General features: G+C 49.6%; 1 protein-coding gene and 1 long non-coding RNA gene across 6 annotated transcripts; one reads left to right on the top strand and one right to left on the bottom strand.

Moving 5' to 3' along the window:
* Positions 1-2,833: 2,833 nt before the first annotated feature.
* LOC147996340 (uncharacterized) lies at positions 2,834-11,328 on the top strand. The gene is made up of 3 exons (XR_015676191.1): positions 2,834-3,145; positions 8,926-9,039; positions 10,293-11,328. It is a non-coding gene; the product is annotated as an uncharacterized LOC147996340 (long non-coding RNA).
* On the bottom strand, positions 7,512-20,396 carry Etv3l (ETS variant transcription factor 3 like). 5 transcript variants are annotated; one of them, XM_087630761.1, is made up of 7 exons: positions 19,900-20,396; positions 17,999-18,084; positions 14,098-14,196; positions 13,784-14,021; positions 13,386-13,575; positions 12,862-12,973; positions 7,512-8,457 (listed from the first exon to the last, which is right to left on the bottom strand). In XM_087630761.1, exons 3-7 carry the CDS (start codon positions 14,156-14,158, stop codon positions 8,102-8,104), a joined length of 957 nt encoding a protein of 318 aa, XP_087486887.1. In that variant the 5' UTR covers positions 14,159-14,196; positions 17,999-18,084; positions 19,900-20,396; the 3' UTR covers positions 7,512-8,101.
* Between the last annotated feature and the right edge of the window lie 506 nt (positions 20,397-20,902).

Below are 20,902 nucleotides of genomic sequence, written 5' to 3'. Positions count from 1 at the left end.
AGGTTGGCATAGAATTCCAGGCTAGCTACAGCCATGGCTGTAATGAGATGGCATCTCAAAGGAGAAGGAGAATGGAAAGAGAAGTGAAGTGGAAACTCCTAGTTTCTTTGAAAAGTTAGTCATATCAAATGAAAATTTGCCCAGGGAAGCAAACACGTGAAAGACTGTTTTCCTGAGGCAGATGAGAGGATGTTTGGATACAGCAGACATGTGAAAGGACGCTGGATGAAGGAGTATGAGTATGACCCCACAGACAGTGCTGGTCTCCCACTGTGCATTGGTTTGGTTTGATCTGTCCCGCTATTCTTCGCTAAAGACACGAATGTATTTGTTTACCTTATATATCGTGACTGAGAAAAACTGCCGTTGAGAAAAACTTGCCCAAGAACTGCTCTCAAGGCTCCATGGCCTCACCTCAGGCTGATTTGGGCACCTTCAGGATTGAACCACAGCTGCTGGTTCGTGCCTGGTGTCTGTCTGTCCAGAGGACCGGTCTGCAGCTGCTGAGTTGCATTTGGTGCTCGCTACGGGACTGAACTGCTGCCAAGGAAGACCAAGCTCACCCCCAAAGAACTACTGCTGAGCAGGCCCACTCCCCCACGTCCTACTAACTTTTCTCTTCCACTGCCTCTGCTGGGTGGTGGGCTAGAGGAGAGGCTGAGCCCTTATTAAAAGTAGGTTGCAAAAAAATTTATGCCTACAGAGAAGAAATTTCTTTGGAGGGCTAATATTTGTGTCCCATTTTTAATAAGATATAAAAAAAATACACAAGTAAATCATGTCCTGGATCATCAGGATGCTTCTTTCTCACTCAATACAAGTGATGCCAGGGACTGGGTTTGACATACGTGATGAGTTAGATAGCACCTAGTACTGTGGCTTCAGTGATCTCTGCAAATGAGAAGGGGTGAGAGGAGCTTGGTGTGTGAGTGCCTCCTGAGTGCTGGGAGGGGTGCACCACCACGTCCAGCCTTGGACTGGCGTTCTACTTACTATTTTAACAAAGACGTTAATTTTACGTGTATATGTTTTGCCTGCATGTACACCACATGTCCGTACTGCCTGTGGAGGTCAGAATAAGACATTGAATCCCCCTGAAACTGGAGTTATGGGTGGTGGTGAACTGCCGTGTGTGTGCTGGGACCCAAACCTGGGACCTCTCTAAGAGCAGCAGATCCGTTTCTCCAGCCCTCAGATGAGTGTTTTAAACAGATGTACGAGTACTTTAGAATAGAGTCTGGAAAGGCACAAGGTGGGCTAAAAGGCTGAAGGCGGATGAAGGTATACCAATGTAGAGCTGTCCAGATGAGAACAGATTTGAGTGGCATTTAGGAGGTGAAACCCATAGGACTTGAGAACTGCCTGGTACAGCAGCTGAGCGGGAAGAAAACACAGGTTGACACCTTGGTTTCTGCTTGGGTGTAGATGGACCAGTCGCATCATTAACTAAAGCATTAGATAGGAGGGGAGGTATGGAAGGGAGCCCTAGATGTGAGGCCACGTGGGAAATGTAGGCAGAGATGCTCAGTAATGGCTGGGCCAGAGATCTTGATGCTTGAGCCACATGGACCTGGAAAGAGTCAGTGTTCATATTGTGAATAAGACAAGGAAAGACATGGCGAGCTTCTGGGAAGCAGGTGTAGGATACAGAGTTGTAGGCAGCCCTCTCCAGAGCACTGAAGGCCAAGGTGTAAGAGGAGCCCAAATGAGGAGGAACAGCCTAAAGAAAGAGAGAACTGGGAAGGGTTCTGGTGGCAAGGGCTTATCAGTGACGTCACATGCAGCCTAGAACTTTAAGACAGGAGTCAAAATGTACCTCATCGGATTTACTGCTGCCTGGAAGCATGGCTCCACTTACCTCCCCAAGCCTCCAGAGTAATCCTGAATCCTTTCAACTACATGCTTAGAGTGACTCCGTCACTGAACTGGAGTCAACGTAGGCGTTTTGCCTAACTGATCATCCTTACTGTTATCTATGGGGTGGATGCCGTTGTTGGTCTGGGAGCAGTGTACCTGGGCTCTGGGGGAAAAGACTGGAGAAGGTGTGCTTGCTAGTTTATGTCAATTTGGCACAAACAAGACTTATCTGAAAAGAGGGAACCTCAACTGGAAAACAAAAATGCCTCCATAAGACCCGGCTGTAGAGCATTTTCTTAGTGATAGATGGGGTGGGGCACAGCCCATTGTGGGTGGGGCTGTCCCCAGGCTGGTGGTACTGTGTTTATAAGAAAGCAGGCTGAGCAAGCCAGTAAGCAGCACCCTCCACGGTCTCTGCATCAGTCTCTGTCCTCCAGGTTCTTGTCCTGCTTGAGTTCCTGCCCTCACTGCTTTTGATGATGAACTATTATGTGGAAATATGAATAAAATAAACTATTTTGTCTACAAGTTGCTTTTGGGTATTTCGTCTGGGCAATAGTAAGTAACCCTAAATAGGACACCCAGCTACACAGGGACACCCCTCCCGTTGTATTATGCACTATTAAGCCTGTTAAAATCACTGTTAACATCAATGTCAGTCTCTTGTAAGCACCCGTGGTGTTCATTTTGCAGTAAATAAGCAGACACCTGTGGGACAGGGCTATTTGATGTCTTAATCAGCAGTGGGTGGATTTTCAGCAGCTTCAGTGAACTCTGGATGACCCTGCACCCTTTTCACACAGGCCAGAGTGGGAGCACGTCCTTTAGTGGCCTGACAGAGGGACTGCTGTGAGGGGTGCGAAAGAGGCAGGGCAATGATTGGTGCAAACACAAAGCACCATTTGTAACCAACTGTGATTGGTGCTGTGTAAGCTGGCTGCTTAGCTCTGTGAGACGCTCCCGGCTGCCTCTGCTGCCTCTCCCTGCACTGTTGCAACATGAGTAGGCAGACAGGCGAAGAAGCTGCTGAACTGTACAAGAGCAGCCGGGGCGGGGAGATTGTGGAGCCTGGGAGAAGGCTCAAGGAATCCTGACTTTCTAGGACTATGCAAGAGCTAGACCCCTTCTAGAGCAAAGGACCTAGCGTTCTATAGCCTACAGGGCGGTATCGCCAACTGCTGCCCTTCTCTGCTGTCAAATGAGAGACATACAAAGACTAGCGCTTGACGAGTTTCTCTTTTACGCCTGTGACTTCTTTCCAGATGGAGGGAAAGGTCTTGGGCTGCTGGTGAGTACACTGGAGGCCTCTGCTTTGCATTTGGCACACTGGAGCAACATGCCTGGGCAGACTGTAAAGAGACTGCTTGGGTCTGCACCCAACCTCTGCTTCCTGGCAGGAATCTGCTTGAGCAGGTTTCCTTTCTCTGTACTTGTCCTTACCTGCACAGTGGGATGATAACAGAGTCTGCCTCCCGAAACCCTTGCATTGGTTGGAAGGATATACAGGAAGCACTTAGGATGCCGCTGGTATCTTACTGGTCTGTTGCTAGGAAGAGACACCATGACCAAGGCAACTCTTATAAAGGAAAGCATTTGATTGGGGGGCTTGCCTACAGTTTCAGAGGGTAAGTCCATGTTCATCATGGTGGGAGGTGTGGCAGCCACCACAGTGACACACCTCCTCTGACAAGTATACACTTATTCCAATAAGGTCACACCTCCTAACTGTCCCCCTCCCAAGCAATTCATCAACTGGGGACTCAGCATGCAGATATATGAGCCTAGGGGGAGGAGGGTATTTTCATTCATACCATCATAGTAAGTGGTGTGTAAATGCAGTTTTAGAAAACATATCTCCTTCTGGAAGTCAGTTGAGTGACAAGTGTCTGAAGCCACTGCAGTGTCACAATTTTTCACTCAATAATTTTATCCTGTCCCTAGCCTCCTGACAGCAGTGTATACAGGTAAGCACAGTAGAAGTCATAGATGCATATATGTATGCACAGTAGAAGTCATGGATGCATATAAGTAAGCACAGTAGGAATCATGGATGATACATATATGTAAACACAGTAGAAGTCATGGCTGATACATATATGTTAAGCACAGTAGAAGTCATGGAATGGTGGCACAAACTTGTAATCCCAGCCCTTGTGTGGCAGAAACTGGTGGATTACAACTAGCCTAGATTACACAGCAAGCTCCTGGCCAGCCAGGACTACATAGTGAGACTCTGTCTCAATAATAAAGAAAATCTGAAACCAAGCAAGTAACCAACCAAAGAAACAAATTCACAATAAGCGTTTAATTCCTGTCTGTTGGATTGTATTTACTGGTGTGTGTGTGTGTGTGTGTGTGTGTGTGTGTGTGTGTGTGTGTGCATGTGTGTGTGTGTGTGTATACAGCTGTGTGAATGTAGTGAGATCAGAGTATATGTACCTGAAAGATTCATATGACCCAGTGAGATGAATGTGACACCATGACTCACATGTTTGCGGTGAATCAGTGTAAATAAACGTACTGCGTGTGCCCATTGCTGCAAGGCTGCTCACGTGAGGCATAGCAGTTCAATGGTATATAGTGCCAAAATTTTGAAAATGATTATAACTGATTTTTATTCTCTGGTAGATACGCTTCTTATCATTTTAGTTCATACCCCTACTTAGAACAAAGTACCAGGGCAGCGTATGCCACTGCCAGCAGCCTTGTGCACCGTCTATTTGCATGATAGCATCATACTGCCATTCACCATGATTGATCTCTGCCATCTGCTTTCATGCAAGACATTCAATGACATTTCTGAATGGACAGAACCCCCTAACAGTATAGAGTATATCTGACCTAAAGTGGCACATGAAGGTAGCTTCCTTAGGGAATGAAAGGAAGAGGGTAGGGATTATTCACACGGCCGTCAATTCAGGGAAGCGAACATGGGCTACTGTTTCTAAGCATCTGTGGTGGTTTGGATAGGAATGGCTCCCATACACTCTTATGTTTGACTACTTGGCCCATAAGAAGTGGCAGTATTAGGAGGAGTGGCCTTGTTGGAGTGGCTGTGGCCTTGTCAGAGGACATGTGTCACTGTGGAGGCGGGCTTTGAGGTCTCATATCCTAAAGTTAGGCCTAGTGTGGCAGTCTCCTGCTACCTACGATCAAGATGTAGAACTCTCAGCTCCTTCCCCAGCACCATGTCTGCCTGTACTCTGCCATGTTTCCCGCTGTAACTGTAATGGACTAAACCTCTGAAAGTCGGCCCCAGTTAAATGTTTTCCTTTATAAGAGTTGCCATACTCATGATTTCTCTGCACAGCAACAGACACACTGAGGCAGCCTTCAAGCCTGTGCTTAGCTGAGTATTCTAGTGCAAAGACTCCTTCCACGTCATGAGGCCCTGTAGCACTGTTCCAAGAACACCAAATTTATGCAGCACCAAACTGGCAGAGTGTTCCTGGGAAAGAAAGTGCTTACTCATGGGGCCACATGAAAAAGCCTACATGGGAGACACTTCTAAAAAGTCCCTCTCCACACATAGCAGACTCTCAAACTAATGGATTTTAAACTCTCTAGCTAAGTGAGTATGGTGACTAATGACTAAGAAATTTATATTCCTAATCTTGCTCCTCGTCCCTGTGATTCGAAACAACCCCTTTTCTCTGGGATCTCAGAGGTCTCTTCTGGCAGCCCAGGAGTTAGACTGTCTCATCTCTCAAGACCTGCTGCGTCTCCCAGGGTTTCTGGTGCCACAGAGGAAGGCCCAGGAGCAGAGTGGTTGCTGACCATGCTTTGCTGTCCTGCTCCTAAGAAACACGGAGTGCTCACTGTGCCTTCCCCACAGGAGGTCGAAGGTCACAGGGTGACAATGTGCGTGGAATCTGGGGTAGGTGGCTGACATGATTATATTAAAAACGGACAACCTCCACTGCCTGTGTTGTCGCATTAGGCAATTGGTCATTTGATAGACTGACAACTATATTTAAAGGGGCTTGACAAGGGAGAGCACTGCATCTGCATCCGCATCCGCATTTTGCAGTTCACTTCCTCATCTCAGAGGCTCCAAGTTGGAGTCATTCCTGTACCAACAGACTTTGTACACAAGTCCTGAGCTTTGAGCTCAGAGTACCGACTCCAGCCACCAGAGGGCACTCTTGCAACGTGAAGACCAACAGCTCTCTGGAAGCTACTTCCCTATTTGACAGAAGACCTGGTTTTCCTGAACTTAGTAGCTGTCCACCCCCAACCCAGGGCAGTCTCTCCCCTTTCCCCAGGGGACATTTAGCACTGTCTGGAGGCATTTTGGGTTACTGCAGTCGAATTGACGCAGGTGCTGGTGGTACTATCTGCTGGGTACGGAGTCCATGTTCTGATAAGTATTCAGGACTGTACAGGGCAGCTCTCAGTAACAACAAATTACTTAGTGGGAAAAAAATGCCTGTGGTGGCACAATCTCTTCACTGAGATCTGTGGCCTACAGCACAAAGTGCCACCTGGAAGCAAACCCTTACAGTGGGCTTTACCTAGCTGTTGGGGAAGTCATAGAATGTAGACCCTTAAAGCATTTTTCATCACTGAAACACAGGGACCACAGTGACCACACACCACTGGGGAGGACGTGGGGCCAGGTAGAGAACACATCCTTTCTTTTTACGGAGAAACCCCTGTCCTCAGGGCTAGTCACAGAACAGGACACAAGCCCGGTGGGTGTACCATCCACTTCTTGGTGCTGCAGAGCACTGCTTTGTCTCCTAACCTGGGCAGGGCAATAGGAAAGCTCTGTGCTGGGCCTCACCTACTAAGGATGAGGCATGGCCTTGGGAGGAGTGAGAGGTAGGGTGGTGGTGCTGTTTTGTTTTTGCACTGGGCTGAGGGAGGGAGACAGAGACCCTTTCTCCTGACCTAGGCCCAGTTTGGGACTGTCTTGGCCTTTCAGTGGATGAGGGTATGTCATGCCCTCTGCCGTTCTTCTTACCTGTTCTAGTTGATTGACAATGTATGGTCACGAGGCCTAGTGAGGCTGCAGGAAGTAAATGTGAGAGAGGCTCCAAGAGGAACTTGGAATGGACAGTAGAACCCCTCTGGGCCTTCCCAGATCATGAGCTGTTCCACCAAAAGGGTAGAAGACAGACCCAGGCCATGTAATTGAGAGCCTAGAGGCAGGAGAGCCGCATGGCTCAGTGACTTTGGTTGTGCTGCGTCCTTCCCCATTGACTCATCTGAGGGTAAACAGAGACGCTCTTTCTTATGTGTTCTCTTTGTTCTCTGGTACCAGGTGCTTCAAGTCAGCCCTGCTGCCCATCCTCAGGAACCCAAAGGCAGAGGACATTTAGCACCAGCTTCCTTTCCCACTTGGACCATTAGAATTTTGCCCAGAGGTCCTCTGCGGGAGTCTTAAGGTCTTTGGCAACCCCCCCCCCCAACTCTCTCTGCTGTTCTTTCTTAGGGACGGGCTTCCCTCGTTTCGTGGCTCACCACTGCCCCTCTCTCTGGTGTGACACTAGGAGCTTCGCTGGGTGATTCCGGTCCCACTCGAAGCCTTAGGCCCTCCTCTGCGTTTCCCAGCAGGACTCCTGTGTTGCATTTGGCACCACCACTGGTCGGAACAGAGAAGGAACTCAGCCAAGACCAGGGTGCACCGGAGAAAGGCTGTGGGGCCAAGGGCATTTTTATTATTTTTATTTAGTTAGCGGTGGAGTATTACACAGATGCAAGAACCAACCCCTCCCGCTCTCTGCACCTGCCTGGAGCTTGGGGTCATGGAGGCAGAATCAAGAACTTTCTTGGGACAGAGGTTCCTAGTGGCTGAGCTGACAGAGGACAGAGAAATATGTGAAGGTGTGGGAAGGGTCCAGGAAACCTTAGCCAGGGTGGGGAATGAGCGGAGAGGGAGAAAGAGACCTAAGACTCAAGCCAAAAGCCCCTTCATTCCCTCTTGGGGGTAGGCATGAGACAATTTTAGTGACAGAAACCCTTAATCTCATTTCTTTCCAAAAAAAATTAAAGAATTTAGTTAACAATGTCTCCTTTATCTGATAGCAATTTGCTAGTAGGGGAGGAGCACCACCTCTGTTTCCTCACGCCCACATTTGACCTTCCTTGGTTCAGCTTCACCCTTTGGGTCCTCCAGTGATACAAAGTGGGGGCAGGATTAAGGGGGATCCGAAGGCCACATGGCTATCATGTTCTCTGGATTGGGGGCATAGGGATTCCTTTTCCAAGTTTGAGTCCCCGAGTCGCTAAGGAGAGTCCCTCATTGGAATCCAGGTGCCTGCTTGGCCCTGGGCCAGGATTTACCACCAATTCCCGGGGCCTGAGGAACTTCAGGGGCTTCAGTGCCCTGTCTCAGCCTGGCCAGAAGGTGTAGCCCTGGAAAATGCCAGGCACCTGGCATCCACATGGGGCCGGGGAGCCGAGGACCAGGCTTTAAGGACTCCAAAAGTGGCTGCTCTGAGGAAAGAGGAGGCAAGATGGGCCCTGAGAGGTGGGCCCAGTTACAGCAGAGGCAGGGCACAGGAGCAAAGGAAGCAAAGCTGGGCAGATCACCTTGGTGGTTCCAGAAACAGCAGCAAGGGCTCTGCCAACCTGGGCCCAGGACAGAGCCAAAGCCTAGAGACAGAAAGGGAAATGGTCAAGAGGGCACCACTCCCCGAGATGCTCTGCTGCCCTTTCCCTCTCCTGTGGTGATAGTGTGGCCCAGGGAGCGGCACCATTGGGAAGTAAGGCATTTTGGAGTAGGTGTAGGGGTGGGCAATGAGACCCTCCTCCTAAACACATGGGAGCCAGTCTTCTTGCTGCCTTCAGATGAAGATGTAGAACTCTCAGCTCCTCCTGCACCATGCCTGCTTGGATGCTGCCATGATCCTGCCTTGATGACCATGGACTTTGATACTATAAGCCAGCCCCAGAGAAATTTTGTCCTTATGAATTGCCTTGTGTCTGTTCACAGCAGTAAAACCCTAACTAAGACACCTCCCCTCCCACTGCTCCCTCTTCTTCCCTTCCCTCTCCTCTCTTGCTTCCCCCTTCTCCCTCCCCCTCCCTTCCATTCCCTTTTCCTCTGACCGAATCTCACAGAGCTAGGCTGGCTTGGATTTGTTCTGCAGCTGAAGATGACCTTTAATTCCTGATTATCCTGACCCCCACCTCCGGAGTGCTGGAGTCACAGACCTTGGGTTTCCTGCATTTTAGGTAAGTATTCTCCCAATGAGGCTGGGGTGGGGGATGGAGTGTGTGTGTGGGTCATCTGTCTACCTCTTTTTGCTCATTTGGTTCATATTTCTCCTGGATGGAATTTCCTGAGACTCTAAGAGCCTTGTGGGAGCGCTTGCTCCTGCTGTCCTCTCCCACCTCACCTTTCCTGGGACACATGGCTCTGTTAGAAATCATAGTTAGGGATGTATTCTTCCCTGAATATAGTCCAGATTTAATAGATTAAGTCCACAGTAAAAATGTGTTGAGAGACTGAGTGAATATTCTGTGTTCTAACCCAGTGATTCTACCCTTTATTCTTTCTAACCCTGCTCAAAGGCTCCAGATTTTATTTAACTGGATAAAGAATTGGTTGTGGGACAGGTGCTTGTCATCTAATTATGAAGGCCTCTGTTGCCTGGTCCATAAAGTCCTCTCTCCTGGTTAAGGTCAAGTGGCATCTGCTAAGAGTATGTGTAATAAGGGGCCCATGGAGTTCATGACTATGAGCCTGGGGCTGACCATGTGTGAGAACCACAGTCCTCTTCTGTCTGATGCTGGTCCCATAATTCCCTTGCCTCCTTCCATTCCATCCAGACCCACCTTCTTCCCCTCCCACCTGCCAGGCCCCTACAGGGGTTGCCCAGGCTGGAGTTCCTGGAAATAGCTAGACAGAGCTCCACAAAATGTTTTTTTCTGTTTCAGCGAGCCTGCCTAAAGTGTTCCTCTTTCAGCAAGGTCACATCAATTTGCTAAGAGACTAGTGGGGTCACATGGGTGTGATATAGTGAATAAAACCTGGGAAAACAGATCAGGTATTAATTAATATAGATGTTCATTAGCTAGGAATATTTCTCAAGTCACATTTGTGAGGGACTAAAATAGTCAGAATGTTCTCCATGAGAAAACATGTGGACTCCTTCTGCCACCATATTCTTTCTCTGTGGGCCAGTGTCATTCTCCTTAGACCCTTAGATGAGGTAAGGGCTGTTGTCCTACAGAAAGGCTGTGAGCCCAGGAGCTCCTGGGGTCAGGGTTGTGTCCATACTGTAGCCTAATGGGCATGAGGAGGAGATATTTGGAGTCTCCCCCATTTCCTGAACCTGGTTGAGTGTCCAACAGCAACTCCCTCTCCTGGTACTGCATGATCTGAGTGAGGATGGAGGGAAAGCACGAAGTGGAACTCCAGTCGAGAAGTGTGACAAGTGACTGCTACCAGCCCTCTGCTGACCTAAAACCTTTATATCCTTCAGGACCCAAGCACAGGGAGGGAATGTGTATATTCGTGAAGGAAAGGAAAGCAGCCGGCTCCAGAGGGATAAGCTTACTATTCTCAGCACTCTGGTGCTAGAAGAAAAGGGGCTTGGAGAAACAGAGAAGCCCTCCATGTGCTTGGTAGCTCTAGGATGCCAGACTGATGGCCCAACCACGCTGCATCCATGGCCTGCCCCATGCCCTACACTGTGGTGGGTAAACGTGGGTAGTCCCTATCTTCAAAACTGCCTGAAGTGGAGGGGCATAGACCTCTGCAGAAGACACTTGGGTTGGATCTTTCCACAGAAATCCTGACCTAGTTGCTCTGAGAGTCACTGGTGTCTATCAGTGACTGCCTTCTCCTTTTACCCCATCATGAAGTACCACCGATAGCTTGCTCCCAGTCCCTCTTTCTGTTCCAGGCTTTTGACCTCCTGGTCTGTTTCCTTCCTGCAAACTCAGCTGAGCCTGTGTGCACTTTGGAAGTTGGCTCAAAGTCATTTGCTAAGGAAGTCTTCCCTGCTGTCTCTATCACCCTCAGTGTCTGCCCCCTTTGCGCCAAGCAGCAGTAACACAGCGTATCCATCAGTAGAGCCTTTAGCCTCTTGACTAAAAGCCTCAGAAAGGCAGCATTGCTCACATCTCAGCTTTAGCAGCATTGACTGCTCTTCCAGAGGACCCGGGTTCAATTCCCAGCACCCACATGGCAGCTCACAGCTGCCTGCAACTCCAGTTCCAGAGGGATCTGACACCCTCACACAGACACACACATGCAGGGAAAACAACAATACACACAAAAATAAAAATAAATTACTTTTTAAAAGTCGTATTTAAAAAAAACAGTAAAACTTTCTTCCTTAAAATCATGGTGTTTCAGGGCTGGAGAGATGGCTCAGCGGTTAAGAGCACTGACTGCTCTTCCAGAGGTCCTGAGTTCAATTCCTAGCAACCTCGTGGTGGGTCACAACCATCTGTAGAGGGATTCGATGCCCTTTTCTGGTGTGTGTGAAGACAGCTACAGTATATTTATACATTAAATAAATAATATTAGAAAATTATGGTGTTTCCTTTGGGGTCAAGGCACAGTAAACACAAGAGGACACATTAAACAGGAGGTGATTGATTAAACATCTGATGAAAGAAGAAAGAACATGAACTTTGTCTGCCCACCTCTTTTCAGCTGAGGTCCCTTCTTCACCCCATCGTCCTAGAGTCTTCTTCTTAGATTGTTTAAAAACAAACAAACAAACAAACAAACAAACAATAACCCCCCCAACCAAACCAAACTACAACAACCCTCCCAACGGAAGCTTGAGAGATGACTCAGTGGTTAAGCTACTGTTCTCAGAAGCACTGAATTCTATTCCCAGCACCCCTGTCAGAGGGCTCACAACTGTCTATAATTTTAGCTCCAGGGTGTTCAATGCCTCTGGCCTTTTGAGGGCACCTTCACTCGAATGCACATACCCGTATGCAGACACACACCCCTACACATAATTTAAAATAATAAAAAAACCTTCCAATAAGAGAATGACTTCTTCCAGGGTCCCAGCCACACACAGCCTGCATACAGATGCTCGCTGGCTCATGACAGGGTTATGTGCTGATAAACGAGGTGTGGGTTAAAAATAACCCAGATCAAGAGCGTGTGGGGTGTATATAACGAACGGAATGAGTCAGTTCAGCCGCGCAGCGTGCGTGCTGTGGAGTGCGTGCTGTGGAGTGCTGACTGTTTACTGCCCTGCTGTGTAGGTGACTGGAGAGGCGGCTCCCTGCACCTCCTATTCATAGCCAGTGGAAAGGGCAAACTTCAAACTTCTAGATATGATATCTGTCACGGAATGCATACCGCCCCGACATTGTATCATAAGGTCTAGAAACCTTCAGTCAGATCGTTTTCAGTTTGAAACCTTTTGTAGTTTATAAAGTGAAATAGAAAGCGGGGGTGTGGCTCCGTAGGTAGAGTGCTCCATGAGCTTATAAAGGCCCTGGGTTCTGTTTCCCGCACCAACAAAAACAAATAAATGAAACGAAAACCTGAACACCTCTTCCCCCTGAACTCTCCGTTCTTCAAATGGTTTCTGAGGCCTTTTGGACCCGGTGAGCTGCTGGCCTGGCAGACTGTCTCCCACGCCCCCTTTGCTTTCCCACTCATCCTACCAATACGCTTCCCAGATTTGCACAGCTCCCACTTTTCCCTTTGTGCGGCATTTTTTTTTCCTGGAGCTGGGGACCGAACCCAGTGCCTACCACTGAACTAAACCCCCAACCCTGCGCGGCATCTTTGCACTTCTCTTCTCCCAGGGATCCCAGAGCGCTCTTCTGTGCCCTCCCAGCACCCGTAGTGATGGCAGCCCTCCCATCTCTACTTCCTACCAGCCTCTGCTTCTTACTCAGCTTATCTTTCCTGTTTGCGCCCCATGCCCAGTAAACAGCTAGACTCGCTAAACACTGCCTGAATGAAGATCTCTATCTCATGCCTTCTTCGGCATATGTTTAGCCAGGCAGGCCCTGGGAGGCTCCCCACCTCTGTTTGAGATCCCCATCAATTCTGTGCTCAACACTCACTGCTGAAGCTGCTGCTGTCCTTGTCCCCAGAGGCCTCTGGTGGCTGCGGTGGGGTTCTCTCTCGAGCTGGCTGAGTTCCTGTGGCCCGTGTGCACAGCATGCTACGAAGGGGCTGAGAAGGGAGGAGAAGGAAAGCTTGGGTGGGACAGGCTCTCTCTGGAGTGTAGTCTTGTAAGTCATAGCAAGGCTATCACCCAGTTGTTAATATGATGAAATAGTCCCATACCGATCCCCAAGCAACCGGTGGCTGCTGTGGGTTGCCCACTGTCTCGGTCTCCCTGGACCCTCCCCTGCACAATTTTAGCCTTCCTTCTGGACCCACCACTAAAAGATAATACCTAGCACAGAAATCATCCTTCCTCACAGGTGGGTGTGGATCACAAAGAGCAGATCCCAAAGCTCTCAGGGACTAGAATATGGAAGACCATTGGAGACCAGGAGGGCTCTAAGGTAGTGGCCAGGGGCCTCTAGGACTGATGACTACAGGTCCTGTCAGAGTTCTGCGAACAGGGACTCATGCCTACCTCACTCTGCTCAGCCACAGGTACCAAGGCTGTCTGACAAAGGGCAGGGGGCCTCAACAGCAGGCAAGGGGTGGAGGGTGTCCACACTTTCCATGGAGGACAGTCGGCTACAATGAGCTTGCTAAAGTTGAACTTGTAGGTAAACCTCTTGCCTTTGGTCTTGTGCAGGATCCTCTTGTTGTAGTAATACCTAGAGAATTGAGAGTTGCCTCTGTGAGGAAGGGAGAGACTGGAAGGCTTCTCCATTAGTCTGGAAGTTGCTGGAGGGCACCAGCCATCTTCCCACAGTGAGGGCGTTACCCAAGCCCTGCAAGAGTGGCAAGCAGCCTGGAGTGCCAGGAACCACAGCCCTTTTCCTTGAGCTCTGCCTCTCCCGTTGCTGGCCACTGTCTTCTCACCTGAGGGCCCGGCTCAGCTTGTCATAGTTCATCTGTGGTTTGCACTTCCTGCGGCCCCAGAGGCGAGCCACTTCATCTGGATCCTTGATGACAAACTCCCCGTACTCTCCCTGCTGCCAGGCGATGACATGGCGGAACTCTTCCTTCTGCAGCAGTTCCAAGATGAAGTGCCACAGCTGGATCTGCCGGGAACCTGGCGACGACTCGGCTTTGTAGGCCCAATCCGGGAAGGCCAGACCTGTGGGGGGGCAGTGTGAGCATCACCTGCTGTCCTCAGGCCCTACCAAAGTCAGCTTCAAGGCAGGGAGGCCTACCTGAGATCCAGTAGTTGACAGGGGCAGCCCGGATGCCTTCCGAGAAGCAGTTGCAGTACATGGTGGGTGGTAGGAGAGGGTTGAGTTTGGACTGAAGGCCTGGGGAAAGTAAGAGAAAAGGGAAAAGATGGAGGTGAGGAAGGAAGGAAGGAAGGAAGGAAGGAAGGAAGGAAGGAAGGAAGGAAGGAAGGGGTTCAGGACAGAAAAGAGAAGCTAAGGCAAGAATTCTCGTATATACAGACCAGCTTCTGTGCAGACCTCCTTACTTCTCAAAGACTGCCCCAGGGCAGTGGCTTGGGTCTAAGCCCAAGGCAAATGGTCCTCCATTCTAACCCCACATGGAGTCAGACAGAGGGACAAACTGTCCATAGGGCTCAGCAGGATTTTGTTTTTACGAAGAGAAGAGGGAAGGATCCCCCTCCCCCCCTAAACTTTGAGTACAGAATGCATACCAGTGGCATAAATACACACTGGTAACGGTTTCTGTTGTTTTAGACAGGTTCTCGTGTAGTCAATGCTGAATCTCGATCACTATTTAGCTGAGGCTGACCTTGAACTCCTGATCCTGCTACCTCTACCTCCTGAGTGTTGGGATTACTGGCCAACTTGGTGGCCCATTCTAGTAACTTCACAACAATTTCACGTCGGAGAAAGGTGGGGATTTTTGTGTTGTTTCCACCGAAGCCCAAATGCCTGGTGCATAGCGTCAGTCAGCTGTACCCAGCTGGGCCATATCCCTTTCTAGAGCAGTAAAAGTTGTGTGTTCTCAGCATGGCCATGCAGACCCAGCTTTGAGAGCTTCTCGGGTTTTCTGGAGATGGCAGCCACCATGGACGAGGCCAGCCAGGTCCTAAGAGTGACTGACTCACACATCATAGATCGTCTTGGTGGGTAGCACCTCCTGGAAAAAGGAGTCTAGATCTTGATTTTGGGGCCATCAAGATATCCCAAGGAGGCCAGGTTGGCTGAAGAGGAGCCCAGTGGGGCCAAAGACAGCATGAAACCTTCATGAATTTGTGTGATGTATTTTGTGCACTGAGATGCTAATCCCACGTAGTTCCCCTTTCAGCCTATCTGTTGTTCAAGCCATCACTCAATAGGGTCACTTTTTGACAGCTGTGCTCTCCCTCAGAGCACAGGAACCCTGCTGTCTTGTTTAGTGCTAGCCCTTTGGATTACATCCTGGCATTATGCCTTGTATTCGTAGGTGCCTGGTAAGCTATGGGCAAGGAGGAAGGGTCTTGCAGTTCTCAGGGGCAGGGTGATGGGGAGCAGAGGAAGGTTTTAGAGCTATTCCAGTAAGACAGGCCTGCCTGAGGTGGGAGGAGAGGAGGCATTGAAGCAAACCTGGGTTAGAGAGAGGATGCTGGCTTCTACTGCCTCTAGTCGATGTGAATAGTGTGAAGAGGACAAGATGAATGAGAGGGGAGAAGGAGGGCCATGGAGAAGGATGTGGAACCTGCTCTTGGGGTGGCTCAGGTGGTGCTACTTTTGGCTCTGGGACTCCCAAGCTGGTGAGTTCAGAATGAAGAAAGCATTATTCTCAACTAGACCATAGTAGAGGTCTCTGGGACACATAGACATTGGACAGACATTGGTATATAGCAACCTCCTGCCATTCCAAAGGAGACTTAAGAGAGGAGGGAGGAAGAAAGGACAGGAGGGGGCAGGCAGAGAGGAAGAGAGAGACTTAACAAGACCCTTCAGCATAGCTGCATAGCTGTAGTCACAAATCTTCCTTTCTGAGTTTCCCTGGGACTTTCAAGCATGTTGTGTGTGGCAGTGTTTCTTGACTTTAATGAGAATTACAATCATCTCAAGTCTTCAAAATGTGGATACTGATCACACGGGCTGGTGGGACCTGTGATAGTACATGTCTGACATGCCCTGAGGTGTTGTGGCCTTGCATCCCTGGATGGTGGATTGAGTGTCAGAAACCTCTAGAACATAGTAGGTCTTAGAGGCCACTCTGAGCCCCAGCAGTCATGGCACTTCCCCAAGGCCTTTCTACAAGTTAAAGACTGGAAAGCAAGACCTCAGAGCAAGGCTCCTAAGATTCTAGTTGGGTATGGGCTAAAAGCCTAGAGTGTCCTGCACACAGGAGACATAGGCAGGGAGATCTTCACAGGTGGAGGCTAGCTTTGGCTACACAGAGTTCCAGGACCTGAGTTACACAGTAAGACCCTGGTTTTTAAAAATGAAGGATAAGGAGGAGGAAGAGGAAAATAAGGGAATCCAGAGCCTTGGACATGTAGGGTTAGTGACATGAATGTGCTCTGGAACTAGGCACATGTAGGGTCACGAGGGGGGATGACGGAGGGAGGGAGGGAGAGAGACAGAGAGGGAGGGAGACAGAAAGAGGGAGGGAGACAGAGAGAGAGAGGGAGACAGAGAGAGGGAGGGAAACAGAGAGAGGGGGAGAGGAGAGGAGAGAGAGAGAGAGAGAGAGAGAGAGAGAGAGAGAGAGAGAGAGAGAGAGAGAGATTGATTTACATGATCCAGCCATGGAGATAGGCAGGTTGCTGACACCTCCTCTCCTACCTGAGCAAAGGCTAAACAGTTTTAGGGCATGGCTGATCCCAACACTTGGAAAGCAGAGGCAGAAGGGACAAGAGCACAAAGGCCAAACTCAGCTACATAGCAAATTTGAGGTCTCCTCAACAAATAAAACAAAAGAGAGCCCAAAACACAACAAAAGCAAATAACCCCCAAACCTAAACATGAAACCAGAGTGGTAGGGGGTGAGGGGTGACTCTCCCACTCTTTATGCAGTAGCTTCCTCCCAATACGGGCATGTTTGCAAGTTGCTCATGAGTCCTCCAGAAGCTTGCCAGTTCTGGTGTGGAAAGCCTTAGCTCCAGGAAGTCTAGCCAAGGGTCTCCTGTAAATTCCTCCTTTCCTGCCTGCGGCCCCAAGCTGTCAGTGGAAGAACCCCAGAGAAGAGTAGCTTTCAGCTCCACTGCTAATCATATCAACTGTCTTTGTCACTTAACCCTAATCCCTTGTGTGTCACTTTAGAAAATAAATCTTTGAAAATGTATTCGTGTGTGTGTGTGTGTGTGTGTGTGTGTGTGTACGAGTGCCATGGCATGCCTGTGGCAGTCAGAGTACAACTTTGTGGAATCTGTTCTCTCCTTTCCCTTTTAAATGGTTTCAGGGATGTAACTCAGGTCACCAGGCTTGCTCTGCAAGCCCTTTATCTGCTGCCATCTAGCTGATCCCTTGTGTCACCTTAATCTACACACTGGTGTAGGACTTCCCTGGCTGGGAGCATCTTACTCTGTCTTTTCATGACCTGTTCCCTGGGCCCCGGCTCTGGCTCTCGTGGGCTATAGGCAGCATGTACAGAGATCGGGTGCATTCTGTTTACTGGCTGCGAACAGCCCTGCAGCACCCATGGTGAGATTACTACAGTGGCTTACAGGATGAATACTGGGAACCGTAAGTCAGAAAGGACCATAGCCCAGTCTGGCATGATCGTCGTTGCTCTCCAGAGCATTTTGCATTTCTGGAAAGGCTACTGCAGCAAGCCGTTGTTCTTACCATCGCCATCTGTCTGATTACTAATAATGTTAGTCCCCTTGGCCCGTATAAGCGTTCATTACAACACAAGTAGGTTCTAGGTCATTATTTAATAGAAGCAATAGAGATAACGAGGAGAACAACAGGGAAGGAGGCTTCGGCTGGGCGTGCCGCCAAAGCAAACCTCCCAAGCTGCTTCACCCTTCACTGTCGCAGGGGGTGTGAACTTGGGGCTGTCACCAGCTCAGGATGAGGTGCCGCTCCTGTTATGTTCCTTCACTAATTCCTCACAATGGCCTTCTGAGGTTGGGATTGGCTACACTTTGTAAGCTGAGGAAACAGAGGCTCAAAGGATTAAGAGACTTGCTCAAGATCTTACCAAGTGGTGGAGCTGGATGGGAACAGGTCTGTCTGACTTCAGGCACTGAACTGTGATTGGTCAACCAGGGCAGGAGAGTTGAAACTCTAAGGAGAGAGGCAAGGCTGACAGGAGGCCCTGGCCCCAAAGGAAACCAAGCCTGGGATGTGGGCTCCTTGCCAGACAAAATTTCAACAGTAGCACTAGAGAGCCAGAGGCCAGCCAACCTAATAGGCAAGCATGAGAAAGACAGAAGCACACAGAGACAGACACACATAGAGGTACACACAGACACACACAGACACATTCACACAGACATACACAGACACATTCACATAGATACACACAGACACATTCACATAGATTCACAGAGATACAAACACATACATACACACAGACAGATACACACAGAGACATCCACAGGTACACATGCAGAAACACAGATATACACATACAGGATATACACAGATACACACAGGAGCATATACATATAGGCATACACACAGATACACATGGATACATACACAGACATGTATGCATATACACACACAGACACACTTGAAAGAGACACATACATATAAACACACAGACACACATGGATGCATACACACAGACACGTGCATTTTCACACACAGACACACATGGACACAGACACACATACATACACACAGACACATACAGAGACATCCACAGACACTCATGCAGAAACACAGATATACACATATAGATACACAGGAGCAAATACATACAGGCATATACACAGACACACATGGACACAGACACACACTGATACATACACACAGACACATGTATATACACACAGACACAATTAACAGAGACAAATACACATAAACAAACAGACACACATGGATGCAAACACACAGACACATATACCTAGATAAACACACATGGGCACTTACAGTGAAAGTAATTTTTGTAGTGCTAGATAGGGTAGCTCACACTTGTAGAGACAGGATGCTTGCCCATAGTTCAAGGTCAGCCTGAGCTACAAAGAGTTTGGGGGGCAGCAAAAGTGCCATAGGCAGGCCCTGCCTCAAACAAAATAAATCAATAAAAGTTATGAAAAGAAAGTCATGCTGTCATCGGGACCTTTGATGCCAGGGACCAAGTAACCAGATCGGCTGGACAAACTGAGCTTTTCAGTGCTCCACTGAAGCAGCGGCAGGTAGGACTGTTGATGTGCAGAGCAGCGAGAGGCAGAGAGACACATGCCTGAAAGAGCCAGGGAGAGAGCTAGATCCTGGACAGCGAGACCAGACTGTGACCAGGGGCTAAAAGGAAGAGAACCTAGAGGAGATGACAGTGACAGCCACAGTGACAGCGGGAGAGACTCAGAGGCAGAATAGGCTGTCCTTCCTTCCCTCCCCAGTCTGATTGGAAACTTCCCATCTCTCCCCTGGCTCTTAGGTGGGGATGGCTGGCTCTGAGGCTGCTGCTGCCATTAGCTAAGGCTGCAAAAGGGGCCAGGACTTGGGTGGTGCAGCTGAGGATCCTGGCTGAACAGCCAGCTTCCTTTTGCCTCTGCTCAAGTCCTTCTTCCCTGCCCTGGCATCCCTCCCTCTCTTGGGGATTGCAACTTTGGGGAGAGCCTCCCTCAGCTCCTTCCTCAAGGGTCTTAGATCTCCACCTAGCCTCTGGTGGTAGCCCCACCCCTGTGACCCAAGGTTTAGAACTCCAAACACTTGATGTTGATTCCCATAGGGTTGATAGGAATGGCCGTTGAAGGTTAGGAAAAATCTTGCTCTCAGGGATGCTTAGGCGAATGAGCCATGGAGGTGGTTGTCACAGGCTTTAGCCTGGGGCCCTGTCCCTCCTCCAACCTTCTTGGCTAGGGTTCGCCCTCCCCCTCCCCTCCCCTCCCCTCCATCCAGCTCTACTTCCCACCTGTGGCCTCCTCTTACTGGGTTGTTTCCTGTGCTTCCTCCTCAGCTCTCTGTGTGGCCTTTGGAGATCCATTCTCTCTTCCGGGATGGCTGGTCTCTCTGGGTCTCAGTTTCACCACCCATCACCCAGCCCTGTTCTGTGATGGCTGGCCTTGCCACTTTTGCCTCTTGTCCTTTTCTGTTTCTCTCTACCCTGGGCTGCTCCCTTTCCACAACTGCCTCCAGCACTCGCTCTCTTCCCACAGCGCTGGTCTCATTCATCATACTCTTATCTAACCTTCCTTAGGGGATCCTCCTGAACACCTCCACCCTGGCCCTTAGACTCCCCATCAGGAACAAGAAATCCCAGGTGGCGCACTAAGGGGCAGCAGGGCAAGGCCGGCAGGAGATGAAAGTTCCAGCAAACAGTTAAGCTGGGTGAGCTCACTACTGCCCTAGGGTAGGGTGTTAGAGCAGCCGGAAAACCAGGGCAACAGCAGAGGCATCCGGCACCCGGACATCCGGCACCCAGGCATCCGGGCACCCAGGCATCCGGGCATCCGGGCATCCAGGCATCCGGCATCCGAGTTTCCAGGCATCCCTAAAAACCCAACCCCATGTCTATATGCAGCCCAGACCTTCAGGGTAGACCTGAGTCTACACTTCCCATCAAGTTTGTCTCAGCTGATTCTGTGTTTGAGTCTCTATGCTGAGGAGGCCCCAATGTCCTTGGGCAAAGCCAGAGAGATCAAGCATCCGCACCCCCAGCCTCAGGCTTGGGGAGAACTTGGGACTTTCTCTCAGCATCTCGCCTGCTTCTCTAGCCTGCATCTGTGCTCACTACCATAAGGTCTCTCTTACCTCAGCATTCTTGGCCCTAGTTCTTTGGGAAAGGGTTCGGGGGTCTGAGGAAGGAAGAGGGGCAGGTGAACGGAGCAGGATCCTCTTGTTCCCCAGAGGTACGAATCTCTTCAGTTCATCCAGCCAGGCTCAGAAGGTAGCACAGCTTCTCTGTCCTGTCTCTACCCACTCTGCGATACTC

Source organism: Rattus norvegicus, chromosome 2 (genome assembly GCF_021556685.1).
Source record: "Rattus norvegicus strain SHRSP/BbbUtx chromosome 2, alternate assembly SHRSP_T2T, whole genome shotgun sequence".
Taxonomy (NCBI): domain Eukaryota; kingdom Metazoa; phylum Chordata; class Mammalia; order Rodentia; family Muridae; genus Rattus; species Rattus norvegicus.
This window is presented reverse-complemented; position numbering and strand designations above follow the sequence as displayed.